Source organism: Punica granatum, chromosome 5, assembly GCF_007655135.1.
Source record: "Punica granatum isolate Tunisia-2019 chromosome 5, ASM765513v2, whole genome shotgun sequence".
NCBI classification, from domain to species: Eukaryota; Viridiplantae; Streptophyta; class Magnoliopsida; order Myrtales; family Lythraceae; genus Punica; species Punica granatum.
Genome location: NC_045131.1, coordinates 29,102,983 through 29,116,889, shown reverse-complemented (window position 1 = coordinate 29,116,889; position 13,907 = coordinate 29,102,983). Strand labels below are relative to the sequence as shown.

The 13,907-nt window shown below is 37.2% G+C and overlaps 3 protein-coding genes across 3 annotated transcripts; all 3 read left to right on the top strand.

Moving 5' to 3' along the window:
- Positions 1-1,276: 1,276 nt before the first annotated feature.
- On the top strand, positions 1,277-4,384 carry LOC116206776 (CRIB domain-containing protein RIC10). Its single transcript, XM_031539580.1, has 4 exons — positions 1,277-1,895; positions 2,194-2,291; positions 2,681-2,783; positions 3,632-4,384. Exons 1-4 carry the CDS (start codon positions 1,838-1,840, stop codon positions 3,841-3,843), a joined length of 471 nt encoding a protein of 156 aa, XP_031395440.1. The 5' UTR covers positions 1,277-1,837; the 3' UTR covers positions 3,844-4,384.
- Positions 4,385-5,472: 1,088 nt separating this feature from the next.
- LOC116207361 (COBRA-like protein 10) lies at positions 5,473-8,186 on the top strand. Its single transcript, XM_031540270.1, has 3 exons — positions 5,473-6,156; positions 6,252-6,727; positions 7,032-8,186. Exons 1-3 carry the CDS (start codon positions 5,604-5,606, stop codon positions 7,968-7,970), a joined length of 1,968 nt encoding a protein of 655 aa, XP_031396130.1. The 5' UTR covers positions 5,473-5,603; the 3' UTR covers positions 7,971-8,186.
- A 4,771-nt stretch (positions 8,187-12,957) lies between these two features.
- On the top strand, positions 12,958-13,716 carry LOC116209144. Its single transcript, XM_031542700.1, has one exon. It carries the CDS (start codon positions 12,958-12,960, stop codon positions 13,714-13,716), a length of 759 nt encoding a protein of 252 aa, XP_031398560.1.
- Positions 13,717-13,907: the final 191 nt, after the last annotated feature.

Sequence of the window (13,907 nt, the reverse complement as noted above, 5' to 3'; positions counted from 1 at the left end):
AATTAAAATTTCGAATAGCGATGCATATAGTGTTTGTGCTGATGAAATTCGTTGTCCATAGTTAATGCATCATGAATCACGATCATAGCCGAATCATTTTTTAAATTTTGAATACAGAAAACATAGTATGTAAATCAATTAATCTAAAAATGCTTAGAATATAATTACCCAAAAAAATACTCTGAATATTAACAATCAAGAATTAATTAAGAAGGCCTTAAGCATATAGGTCCTTTTAAATAATAATTAGAAACTGGCTATTTAGTAAACTAGGAAATAAAGTCCTAAACAAAATATCACATATTAAAATATACCCTCAATATCCTACCGATATATATATATATATATATATATATATATATATGCTCATTCAGATAAGAAATTTAGAATATATGTTGGTAATATGCTTATCAAAGAGATACAATTATTCATATCCAATACAGACATCATACTAAGCTCGTTTAACATAGAAAATAAAACAATAATTAGCTATAAACATTTGTTATTGAGTAAACACAAGTTTCTGTATATTCGACCAAACATAAGAACATGTATCTATATACAATATAAAGAAGCAGGAGCAATGCTTTAGAGGTTTGTGAGAAATTCTTTAAGGACGGTCGGACGTTAATAGAAGCATTTTCTTATAGACATTTGAACGAGAACTAGTATTAGCCAGTGAGATGAAGATATCTTATAGTCTCACCAATCCGTGGTATGCAACCGCAACTAGACTCTGACACATCATCTTGTGGAGCTATAACACCAGTTTCATTCAAATTCTTCTCAACATTTAATTAGAAGTTACACATGTTAGTTTCATATGTTGATTTCATCTAATATTGTCTTCCAAAGAATATCTATAAATGGAAAAAATATGAAGAAAAAGCCGGGCAAAAGGTACGTCTTATTAGGCTAAATTTTCTTTTAGCTAAGAATTGAATATAAAATTATTAAGAAATTATATATTGCAGAAGGAAAGAGGGAGATAAGATTATTCATGGTAATTCGCGAGAGCAAAATATATATTGACAGAATAGAACCATTCAAAAAATTACGAGAGCCAATTTAACTATTTGTAATCCAATTGGAGAAATAAAATTCGGAAATAACCTAACCGATGTAAAATTAGTATATGTCCTCTATAATTTATCATCTCTAATTACCAAAATATGACATCTCCATCCATTATTCCGTACGAGTTCATTGACTGCTTCAAAGATCCAAAGAACTGCTCCGACAGGGAGACAAACAAATGGCCTCTTTCTTCCCCTTCCCCCAAGAACTTTCCCTCCCACTTTTCTTTGCCCCATCTACCCCGTCTCTTTAATATGAGACAGCAGAGTTAGAGAGAGAGAGAGAGAGAGAGAGTCCTTGGTAAGGCCAGTGAACGCCATTGAGGCCATCGTTAACTCAATAAGCAACAAAAGACAGGCCAAAGCAGTCCCCCACTTATATCTACAACACTTGCGATGCATCCCCTAGCAGACAAGCAAAGCACCAAAATTTCACCACTTTTCCCTTCATAGCCTCATCTGTGAAGCTTCCATTAGTTTCCCCCACACCACTTTCTCCTCTCCCTCCTTTGCTCTGCTCTCTGTCTCTTCCTTCCACCTCACCAAGGTCCACAGAGATTCTGCCCCCAAAGGCTCCTCCTTTCCTCCTCCCCTCGGAATTCTGCAACCAAGTCTGTCTGAGCTATCTGGTATGGCTCGTCTGGGGGCACCAGTTGCGAGGAAATGAAGGGAATTTACAAAGCTTCCTGAGTAGCTGCATTTGGTGACTGGAAGGCTCTTTGCTCTGGTTCTTGAGAAAAATTATCTGCCTTCTTGCTGCAATGGCCACAAAGATGAAGGGAATTTACAAAAGCTTCAAGTACCTCTCTCAAATCTTCGGTAACACATCTCCCCCCTCTTCATTCTCTGCCATTCTTTTTCTTCCGGGTAGTTTTTGTCTGTAAAAGAGGATTAATTTTTGGTTTAGCTTTGGAAAATTAATTGGGACACTTTTCTGTATAGTATGTGTCGGCTCGGAGGATGTATGTTGAGGAAAAGGTTGAAACTTGTCGTTGTTTTCCATATGTGCAAAAGGCAAGCATTGGAGCAGTTCCCTGCAGCAAAAGGCGCAGACTTCCCTGTTGAACTGCAGGAAATGGAAGTTATGCTAATTGGGTTTTTGGTTTCAATTTTGCAGTGGTGAAGGAGAGGGAGATGGAGATTGGGTACCCGACAGATGTCAAGCACGTTGCTCATATCGGGTGGGATGGCCCTTCTGGAAGTGCCCCCAGTTGGGTGAGTTTCATGCTTTGTTTCCTTCTTCATTTCCCAACGTGATGGACTGATATGCGAGTGGAACATTTAGATCAGTTGCCGTCGGTGACTTGGGATCGTATTAAGGCATTCGCCGAGTTTGAGTCCATGTGTGAGAGATGGTGGCTTATCATGTTTAAAAATTTCTCCTATTGGTACTTGACACCTTCTTGACTATATACCCTGTGCATGTTTATGACAATTGCCCCGCACATTCTAGAATTTACAGTCTAAGCAGATCACAGAAGGCGGCAATTCCATACCGAGATCAAGAATCACTTTAAATTTGTGTCCTTGAGAGGAAGAATGAGGCCCTTTTTCTTTTGACAGTTTAACTGTTCTTAAAAGCTAACGACCTAAACACAATGCAGATGAATGAATTCAAGTCAGCACCTGATTTCTCGACCTCGCTAGCCACCATCGGTGACCACGGGGATTCTAACTCAGTGCCCCCTTCGACATGGTCGTCCCAGGGTAAGTTTTCTTCCTGGTCACTGGTTTAAAGAAAATCATGCCACAAGAAGTAAAAAAGTTACTGAAATCAAATTGTCATAAACAGACAAGGAGGAAAGTCTTCAGGTGGGTCCCGTCGTTTGCCCACCTTCACGGGTTGAATTGTCGGTTCTGGAACAGTGATAATGTTTATTGTTTACATCAAAATTCCTTTTACAATATCTGAGGTTTTGTTTAAGTTGTGCGAGGAAAGCCCCGAGATTCTTTTCCTCCAGCTACGAAGAACTTTGGCTCTTCTAGAGTAAATACTTCTTTAATAAGGGGAATCTCCGATTACTTCTTGTCCCTGGAAAAAGGCCTGTTTCTTGGTGTCTGGTGTTCCATTTTTAGTTATTGATTTACATTGGTTGAAGGGTTCTGTCTGTTTACTTTAACCACTTCCATGACCCGTGTTTCCGTTCCAGCCTAACTTCTAATATTCCGCCATTAAATCTTCGATACTTATTAATGATGCAGAGACCTGTCGATCTATCTTTCAATCTGTTGTTGAAACATCAATGTGGTCCTATCAATTACGACGAGTCTCACTCCGAATTTGGCTGTCATTGTTGAAAAACATCCTGCTTCTGATTGGACCTTACTCAATCTTTTACTTTCATTTGTGCTCGGGATACAAACATTCCTTTATTTCTTATACCTTTTGTATTTAGAAGCAGCATAACTATATTGCCTATGGTTTCATAGTTCTGTCTTGTCTGTTTGGTTTTAGACAACATTCTGTTTGGTCTTCCCAGTTTTCCAGAAGCAAGTAATCTTCTTTTGGTCAAGGATGTCCTAAATTCTGAGTTCTTTCGCCGTTCTCGTTTCAGATTTCGAGCAACTAATGGGACAACAACCCACGTTGGAGGCTTTCAAAGACCAACTGCCTCCCGACCTCCCTAGCATTCCCAAGAAACAGAGACGGAAGAAGAGCAAGTCATCCTCATCCCCCAAGTCCTCATCCTCATCAAAAACATCCCGAGCGTCAAAATCAAAGTCTGCATACTTAGAAATGGAGAGAACTCCGAACCTACAACTATAGACCGGCTCCCCCTGGCTATATGAACACTCGGAATCAGTAAGAGAACGGACCAAGAAGGCTACCACTTGTTCATAGAAAAAGATTGTGGTTCCATGATTCGGCCCTGGAGGAGGAAAACTTAGAACCAAACATCGATGGAACTTTTGTAAATTTGAATTGGCCGTGTTTTACCAGGGCATGTTCGGGCAAGGATGTGTTGAAGACAGATGATGACTGTCTGTGTTCCCGGACGAAGATGATCTTCTTTTTCCCTGTGTTCTTTTTCTTCCTTAAGAAGTTGCAAAAATTTAATTTAATCTTTTTTTTCCCTTTTTCGGCTAGGCAGTTGTTGAGGTATGGATTCTTTTATGCTCTGATGGTTGAAGTTATGCTAACTGGAAAGTCCTCTGGGTTTGAAACTTGGAAGGTCAGTTCCTTGGAAACGAGAGTTTGTTTTCCAGTTATAGTTTGATTGTGTACGTCGTTTTCCCATCTCTCTTGGAACTGGAAAATTAAGTTTCCGATGAAAATACGAAATATGAAAAAGCAAATTATGCTTTGCCCCCCAAAGTTTTGCTTCCAGACCACTTTGTCCCTCAGGCTTTGTCTTTATACACTTTGCACCTTCCACGTACTTGACCGCTTGGCACCAATAAGTTCATTGACTCCATTGGCATTGTGAAGTTTGTACATTGAACTCACGTTCATAAGGAAAATGCCTTCCAAAGTCTCATTTTAAAACCTTCAACTGGCGATCTGCTCGATTTCATTTTATATTAGGTTTTTGAGATAATAATAACCAGATTATTTTGTTTGCACTGAAAAGTTTTTACTATGAACTTGCACTTATTAAGTAAATGCCCTCTAAAGTCTCCATTCTGGAAGTTGAAAAGATTATACAATGAACTCGCACTTATTAAGTAAATTCCCTCTAAAGTCTCCATTTTGGAACCTTCAACTAGCGACCTGTTTGATTTCATTTCATATTAGGCTTTCTAGATGATGTGAAGCAAAGCGGGACTGAGATGTATAAGATTCAATCTAGCAATCATCAAAGTTTAAGGTGTTATTCAAACAGGTTATAACGCAGTGGCGCACGTTCTCGCCTAGTCATCAAGAAATTTCAAATTTGATACTCGGTGAGAATATCCTATTAAAATTTATATTTCATTGTATTATACTTACGTGCCTCTCTTATAATTGAAAAAAAAATTTAAGATGTCAATCTAATGATCATAAAAGGTTTGGTGGGCCTTGGTCTTGTAGTATTTTGGGCCCGAATTCTCAACAAGTGCAGGCCCATTTTTGAAATATTTATTAATCGTATTATTTTGGACAATAAAATTATTCATATTGATTTCCCCTCCAATGAACTAGCGAAATGAAACTGACAAAAAAAGGTTAAATAAATGCGTATATATGATAATTCTACTGATGAGAATTTAAAGATTACCAAGCAAGGACGTATCTCATTACATTACGCTTCCTTTCTCATTAATTATATTAATTTTGGATATTCATGACTAGATGATTTAATGCAAAATTCATAAAACCGTTAAAGCAGTTAGTCTGAGCACATACATCGGTATCTCTGAGGAGGAGGTTTCATCTGACTTTGTCTTCCCCAAATGCGCCCCATTACTCACTCAAATCAAATCTCACTCCACCACCTCTTCTCTTCCTCTCTCTCTCTCTCTCTCTCCCCCCCTTTTCAACAATTCCTAACAATTTCAAGAGAGGAAAGAGCAATCAGATCAAATGTTTTTCCTTTCTAAAGAGACATGAACATAGAGTGGAGGTCCCTAACCTTGTTCACGTTCTTCATCTCGTTGGCTTCGACCTCTTGGATCGTAGCTCAGGACGACAGCGATGAACCGGCAGCACCGCCCCCGGCAGAAGAGAACTGTAATGGCGTATTCATATCTTACGAATTTAATTCCAGGAGGAAGGAGTTCCCCCGCTTGAAGAACGCCTCGGCCCAGGCATGGGCCTTCAATTCAACCGTCACCGTGACTAACACTGGCACGGTCGAGGTTCAGGGATGGAAGATTTTCATTGGTTTCCAGCATAAAGAGATCTTGGTTTCTGCTACCGGAGCGGTCCTGGCGGATACTGAGGATTTTCCTGCTGATGTTGGGAATGGGACTTACCTCACTGGGTACCCCCAGACGGATCTCAAGACTTCCATCGAGACCGCAGGAGACATCAGTCAGATCCAGGCAGAGATACAGCTGATGGGGACCCAGTTCGGTGTGAAGCCGCCCAAGGTCCCAATGCCTAAGACCATTCGGCTCGATGTCGACGGATTCAAATGCCCTGCACCGACAACTCGCAGTCAGTAAATCTACTCATTCACCGAACCTTCATTTTTTCCTTTTTTTTTTATACATATCTCTGAGATTAACCTTTGCTCCAATTGGTTTTTCCAGAGACATCAATGTATGCTTGCTGCGTTCGGGATCCAAAACATAAAGTGAAAAAGCTAAAGACGAAGCTGTTGCTGCGTCAGAAGGGCGACCTATCCTTCACCTACGATGTAATTCAAGCCTACGAGGGAAATTATCTGGCTCAGGTCACGATGGAAAACGATAATGCCTTAGGACGCCTCGACCACTGGAACTTGACGTGGGAATGGATGAGAGGCGAGTTCATCTACACAATGCGAGGAGCTTATACTCACAAGATCGACTATTCCGACTGCATCTATGGCCAAGCCGCCCAGCACTACGAGAGCCTCGACTTCTCGCAGGTCATGAACTGCGAGAAGAGGCCGGTCATCGGTGATCTCCCCCGTGAGAGGGCAAATGATACAAAGACCGGGAAGTTGCCGTACTGTTGCCGGAACGGGACCCTGCTACCAACCATCATGGACCCCAGCCAGTCAAAGTCCGTATTCCAACTCCAGGTAGGCTTAAAGCTAATCAATGCTGGACACATGAACTGGAGGTCCTGAGACAAGTTGCTATGTCATTTCCCCGATGGGCAAATCCTTACTAGAGCTCATGAGCTTCCTTCGACTAATTTTTTTCTAAAAAACAAGACAATCAATGAGATGTTTTGTATTATGTCGGACATCTGGCCGTGATTGATCAATTAATACATGCTAACATGTATTAATACAAGCTAACATGTATTAATACAAACTTTCCAGCAATAAAAAATAAAAAGCTAATACATTTTAACATGGGCCGTGCCAACATTGATTGTAGGTCTACAAGCTACCACCAGATTTGAACCGCACGGCTCTTCACCCGCCTGAGAGGTGGAAAATCGTTGGACTACTGAACCCGGACTACAATTGCGGGGCTCCAATCCATGTCGAAGCGAGTGAATTCCCCGATCCAAGTGGGCTGCAGGCCACGACAACCGCAATCGCCAGCTGGCAGGTCGTGTGCAACATCACGAAGCCTACCCAGACGACATCGCACTGCTGTGTCTCATTCTCTGCATACTATAACAGCTCCGTCATCCCGTGTAACACGTGTGCATGTGGATGCAGCGATGATGACACATGTAACAAGGACGCTTCGGCTATGCTCCTCCCGTCAGAGGCCATCCTGGTGCCCTTCGCGAACCGGTCGGCTAAGGCAGTGGCCTGGGCGAAAATCAAGCACTTCCACATCCCACGTCCTTTGCCTTGCGGGGACAACTGCGGGGTCAGCATGAACTGGCACTTATACTCGGACTACCAGAATGGGTGGTCGGTACGAATCACGCTGTTCAACTGGGAAAGAGTGAATTTCGAGAACTGGTTCGCAGCCATCCAGATGAAGAAAGCTGCCCAGGGATTCGAGAAAGCGTACTCCTTCAATGGAACTCTATTCAAGGACCTCAACAACACCATCTTCCTCCAGGGTTTGCCGGGTCTGACCTATATCATGGGCGAGACCAATGGGACCAATCCGAAGGTAAACCCGCCGGTCCCTGGGAAGCAACAGTCAGTGATCTCGTTCAAGAAGAAGCTCACCCCGGGGCTCAACATCGCAAAAGGAGACGGGTTCCCTTCAAGAGTTCTTTTCAATGGTGAAGAATGCTCACTTCCTACTTACATTCCTGTTGGGAACGGACCAAGAAATTTTGTCAGTGTGGAGCAAATTATATTGCCCGTGCTGCTTTTTAGTTTTGTATTGCTAAATTCTCACTGGTAGTACATAATTTTCTTTCTGTTTTACTTTTCATTTTTTAAAATTTTTTTCCAGTCAATAGACAGTTCAGTTACGAAGTTCAAAAGGTAGCTCACTTGTATAAAGACCGTTGACGATATTCATATCTTTTTTGGGGTGAAATACGGGTAGTTCAATCATTTGTATTTCGAGAGCCGAATTCGAATGGGCATTTTAGACGAATTTATGAGGTTTATATTAGGACATACGGATCTGGAAATGAGACATAATTAAGCATGTGCATATGTGTTCCAGCTTAAGTTCTTAACTGTTGATCACTTTAATTTCCTTGCATTTAATTCATACACAATGCTGTCCACTTTGCTATAAACATTGCTGTCTCCAAGAACGTGTGTTTGAAAAAAGAAAAGGAAAAGAAAATATTTGGTGCATATAAGACTTGAGGCAGTTGACAGATAAAGTCTGTATGCATGAACTTTATTATAGTGGTTTGAGCCTTCGAGGCCCAGAAAAAACACCTCATTAAAAGGATAAAACTAGTTTTTTACCCCGAGCTTTATATGTACGGGTTTCTCTGTAAATTCTTATAAAAATTATTTGTTTCAAATGACAAAATAATCTTATTAACAAACTAAGATTTTTTAATAACTAATTTCAAATTAAAAAACATAATATTTACTAAAAGTTAGACTAATGTTAAAAAGTTTATTTATCACTTTGCAACTAATTATCTTATTTAATATATATTTTTTATAAAATCACATGTTCATAGAATTAGTAAACGGTGATTTTTTCAATATTATATATGAACACCTGATCTTTTTTTTTAAATGTTCTATCCCTTGTATTAGTGGGTTTTCATTTTTCATGCATTTGATCATTTTTTATAATAGTTCATAAATTTTCTGAGAATAATCTGCTTCTTCAGAGCAATAAAATTTTTCAACAAATAGTTTCCATTTTCAAACTATGATAAAGTATACATATTTGGCTTGTTCAATAATTATTTTGCAGTAATGGTTTTAATTAGTATGTATTGCATGTATATTTAACCGTTAATGTGTAAGAGGGATATATAATGGAAATGCAGAACTGCTCAAATTACAAATTTCATTTACGCATTTTTATCCTCATTTTCAAATATTTAATTTATTTCACATTACAATACGTTTATAAAATTAGTGGTTTGTGATAATTTATTTTATAAGTCCTATATATGATCAATTATTTATTTTTTAAATATAATTTAGATATGTATCTTTTTTACTTCAGTAAATTTATTATAAATTCATTTTTAGAGTATAATTAGAACATTTATTAAGGAAGTTAATCGCATACAGATGTCTTATATAATTTAAATAAATTATCAGCTTAAGTTATGTACTTATACTATATAAGTTTTTCTTAAATATTCCTTTTTTCATAGGTGTTCTTCTTAAATATTCAACACGGTTAATTAAGTCAAATGTTTATACCATGTAAACCATGAAAAATAGAATTCTACATTGCATGAAATATTAATTTATGAAAAAATAATTTACTTCTTGACTCTAGAATTATACTTCTCTAAATTGAGGTGCGAGAGGGAAATAAAATAGGTATAGCAAATGTGGAAATAAGAAAGAGGAAGGAAGTGGTGAATCAATTTCAACTTTCAAGTGCTGCGCCCTTGATTCCGCATTACACAGTTTATCAATTTTTAAATTTCAATATTTTTCTATGACAATATAATATATATAATTTGATTTATTTTTCATTTATTTTAATTTATGGGTAAATTGACTTTTTTTAACCCCATTTAATATCATCCCATTTAATGGGACGTGTAGTTAATTTTACTATATATATATATATATATATATATAATAGATAAACATTTAAACCAAATTTCTCTTGACAAATTAACAAATAGCGCATCATGCGGTCTTAAAAAGAAATTAATCACTTCATATTTCAACTCTTACATAGAGTATTGGGTCCATATCAGATTTCTCCTCACTTGTATTTGTCACGAGATCGTGCATGAACATGTTTTCTTTCACATAAAAAAGAAATTCAATAAATCAATAATTAATCGGGAGCTATTTATTATTAAGTTGCAACTCATGAAGTTTCTTGAAATTAATAGACAGGTAGTACATTGCTTTCGAAGTCAGACATACAAATGTAGACAATAACAACAAGAGGGATCTTCCCGAGAAAGTGATTTAATAGAGGTACTCGTTCTTAATTTGAAATTAAGAGATATTTGAAAGAATTTATTTGTAATATTAGAATTTTATTTACTTATTAAGAAAAACTAAAATTTTCAGACCTTTTTATTTTTTATTCTATTACACTGGAAAATTTTGTTATTTCTTTTTCTTCTCTTATCATATTATTTATAAAGAAAAACTAAAATTTTGTCTCCTCTTCCTAATTGAGTCTCTCATCTCATTCTTTTCCTAGCCTCCTAGGTCCAATAATTACAAGAAATTTCGTCATTTTTTTACTGAAGTCTGCCATAAATTTTAAAGTAAAATTAAAAATATTTTTCACGAAAATCTTTATAAATAATTAAAATAAAAACACATATTTTGATTTAAAAAATAAGAACACATTTATATTGATTAACATCATGAGCATGGCAAGCTGCTCCCAGCCCCTTCTTCATGCTTATAGCATTGGACACTGCAGGTCTGCTCAATATATGCCAGCATAATCAAACTCTAGTGAGAATTGCCACACCTTTGACTTTGTATAATAATTCTACCCGAGATCTTAGGCTTTCGTAAAGAATTTGTGGAGAAAATGCTTCGTATTTTTTGTTGTCGAGCTAATACAAACAGCACGAGAACTAAAAGTAGCCAACGATCTTTATTCAGCTTCTTTATGAGCTCCCTCAATGTGGCCTATCATCCATTTGGAATCGCAACGAAAAACTGCTTCAGAGAGGATCATTTTTTATTCACTGAAAACTTAGCACAGCATCACTTGCTTTTCCATGGCTTGTAGAATGGCCAAAAGTTGACATGTAAACCTCAGTTGCAAGTCATATGCTCCATGGTATTTTGCTTGCTCAACATTCTGTAAGACATTTATAATTTAGAAAAAAAAAGGAAAATAAATAGGGGATGACGAAAATGAGATCAAAATGTGTCATACCATCGTAGCAATAGATATAAACTTATATTTAAAGAAGAAATTATCCAACCGATTAGGTAATTTATATCTAGAATATTTTCTATGATTTGCCAAAGATTGATCCCTATTAATTCTCTGGTTTTAGCATCAATTGTAAACTTTATTCTATAGATAGCCGGATTGTCTGAGGTAATCTTAATCAAATCGTTCTGAGTAATGAATCCATCCGCTCTCTCGGTTATTGGTTAAACGCGAAAGGCCAACTTTGCCCTATTTGAATATATATATATATATATATATATATATATATCCTCCTCACGAACTTAGTTTGATTATATTCAATTCAGAGCAGGTCTCTTAATTAAGTCCATGATCACGCAGTACCTTTTTCTTGAATGATAATTTTTTTATTGTAAATTGAGGCAAGGATAGTAAATAATATGATAAGAGAAAAAAAATGTGAATAATCTCACTACTAAAAATTGCACTCATAAATTCTGAATTTCAAATAAAGCAGGCGAAATCCCATGCAACGCTAATATAAAGTTGATATATATTTTTGAAAATTATCAAAGATAATAATTAATTGAATTAACTTAAAAAATATATGAATTTAAAACAATTACCCATTTAAAATATATAGATGAGAAAAGATAATTGAATCAAACATATATATAAACTAAAAAATAATCTACTTTATTAAATATAAATTAACTGTAATATATTAAAATAACACATATAAAGATAATAGTATTCGTGTATCCAAACGATTAACATATATAAATACATCATATATATGTATATAAAGTTATAAATTCATATGCATATTTGAGATTAACACGTTCAGAGAAATAAATATGTTGGGTTGGCGCCAGGAAGGATGGAGAAGTTTTTTTTTTTTTTTTCCGATGAATAACGAGGCCAAAACCCGGTATAAAATAAAAAAAGAAAACTAATTAATGCAGAGGCGTTTGCAAATATAAAATATCTATGGGAGGATGGAGAAGTTTTTAGGAGAAAAAAGTAAACTTAATTTTAATATCGCGGATACTCTCCACGAATATCGAGAAAATTTTCCATATTTTAAGACAGAATTTTAAAGCTTAATTCACATGTACGACTAATGATGACTAATTAATTAGAAACGTTTCGCCTTAAACTTGGTCCAACTAAAAAATATGGCAAAATTCGATCCGGTTTGACGGGATTAATCGAGACCCAATTAAGTTACCGTATATCAGATTTCACGCTAGAAAAAAAATAAAATAGAACAAAATTAATTTTTTAATGAATTCATGAGGATATTGGATATTGAGTTAAAGATTTACTAACGGAGCTTAGATAGTGCGTTGCCGTCATGCCTTTCGATTTTTAAATATTATAATTGAAGGGCTGAACTTTCATTTGGGCCTTCCTAATTGTCGGCCTCGAGGAGAAGAGGGCGTTTCTCATTTGGAAAAGAGAAGACTTTTGTCTCTTTGTAACTTTAAGTTTGCGTTGACTTTTCTAAAGGGAAGGCTTCTCAAATGCCCCCTGGTTGCTCTTTCATTGACACGAATTCCACCTGACGATCGGACCCATTGACTCCTCTCCCGCATTTGTAACGTATTTTCCCCAAATTTCTGCCTCTAATATTTCCGCTTTCCCCGCCCCTTTTCATTCCGGCATGGAAATAAGTTAGAAGAAAAAGAGAACTCTTTTTTCTATTACCCATGCCTGTAGAGTTGAAATGATATTAAACTAATCAGCATGGTCAATGTTTATATTTTTTATTCTTCAAATAAAATATATTATGCAAAATATGAATAATTTCCATAAATATAATTTCACAATATTAATTTATTAAATTTAAAGAAAGCATATATATATATATATATGTGTATGAAAGATGTCAGGGATTCAGCCTAAGGGTATCAGCTTCATAGCGAGTGCGATTAGTAAGCCACTATACATGGACAGAGCTACTGCCCTACGCTCGAGATTAGACTATGCGAAAGTGTGTATAGAGGTTGAGGTTGAAAATGAAATCCCGAATACTTTAACTGTTGATCTTGGCAATGAACACACTGTGGAGGTTCTAGTGGATACCCCGTGGCTGCCTGCGAAGTGTGACCAATGCAAGGTTTTCGGGCACAGTTGCAGCAGCCCTCCTGAAGCTGCACCAGCGGAGTCGACGCCACCCCCATCTGAAGTTCCTGCAGCAACTGTGGAAGAGAAGCCTGGAATGGCCTCTTCTTCTCGGACCGATGGAATAAAGGAGGCTGGGTTTGGTGACTTGTGTAGTGCTGGAGAGTGCGCTGGAAAGGAAGAACATGGACTGGAAGCCTTAAACCCTGTGAATGCAGCTACTTCCTCTGCCCCAGATGAAAACCAAATGACAGTACTGAATGACTTACATGGGGACAAATCTGCAGACCCTTCCAAAGGTGTATCTTCACGGTCCAACAGTAAACCAGCTGATTTAGAAGCAATGGAGCCCCAAGATGATGCCATCAACTCTGATGATGATTCGGAGGTATATTCACGGCAGGGAGTTTCAAGGCAGGAAAAAAGCATTGTGATGGAGAGAGGGAAATCAGTCCAGAAAGTACAAGGCAAAAGGAAACCGAGAACGGGTAAGGGAGGTAAAACCTCTAAACTTCCTTAATGCTAGTTGCCTCCTGGAATGTTAGAGGGCTAAATGACCCTCTTAAACAAAAAATGGTCCATAAGTTTGCCAAGGATCATGATATAGGAGTGTTTGCTATCATTGAGACACGGGTAAAGGAAAATAATTGTCCAAAGATTGTGGACAAATGGAAGGGTTGGTTCCTGATGGAGAACTATCAGTATGCTAGC

Coding starts and splice junctions, on each gene's coding strand:
- LOC116206776 (XM_031539580.1), top strand. CDS start 1,838: ATGGCCACAAAGATGAAGGGAATTTACAAAAGCTTCAAGTACCTCTCT. Junction 2,292..2,680: donor CTGGAAGTGCCCCCAGTTGG/GTGAGTTTCATG, acceptor AACACAATGCAG/ATGAATGAATTCAAGTCAGC. Junction 2,784..3,631: donor TTCGACATGGTCGTCCCAGG/GTAAGTTTTCTT, acceptor TTCTCGTTTCAG/ATTTCGAGCAACTAATGGGA.
- LOC116207361 (XM_031540270.1), top strand. CDS start 5,604: ATGAACATAGAGTGGAGGTCCCTAACCTTGTTCACGTTCTTCATCTCG. Junction 6,157..6,251: donor CCCTGCACCGACAACTCGCA/GTCAGTAAATCT, acceptor TGGTTTTTCCAG/AGACATCAATGTATGCTTGC. Junction 6,728..7,031: donor AGTCCGTATTCCAACTCCAG/GTAGGCTTAAAG, acceptor CATTGATTGTAG/GTCTACAAGCTACCACCAGA.
- LOC116209144 (XM_031542700.1), top strand. CDS start 12,958: ATGTCAGGGATTCAGCCTAAGGGTATCAGCTTCATAGCGAGTGCGATT.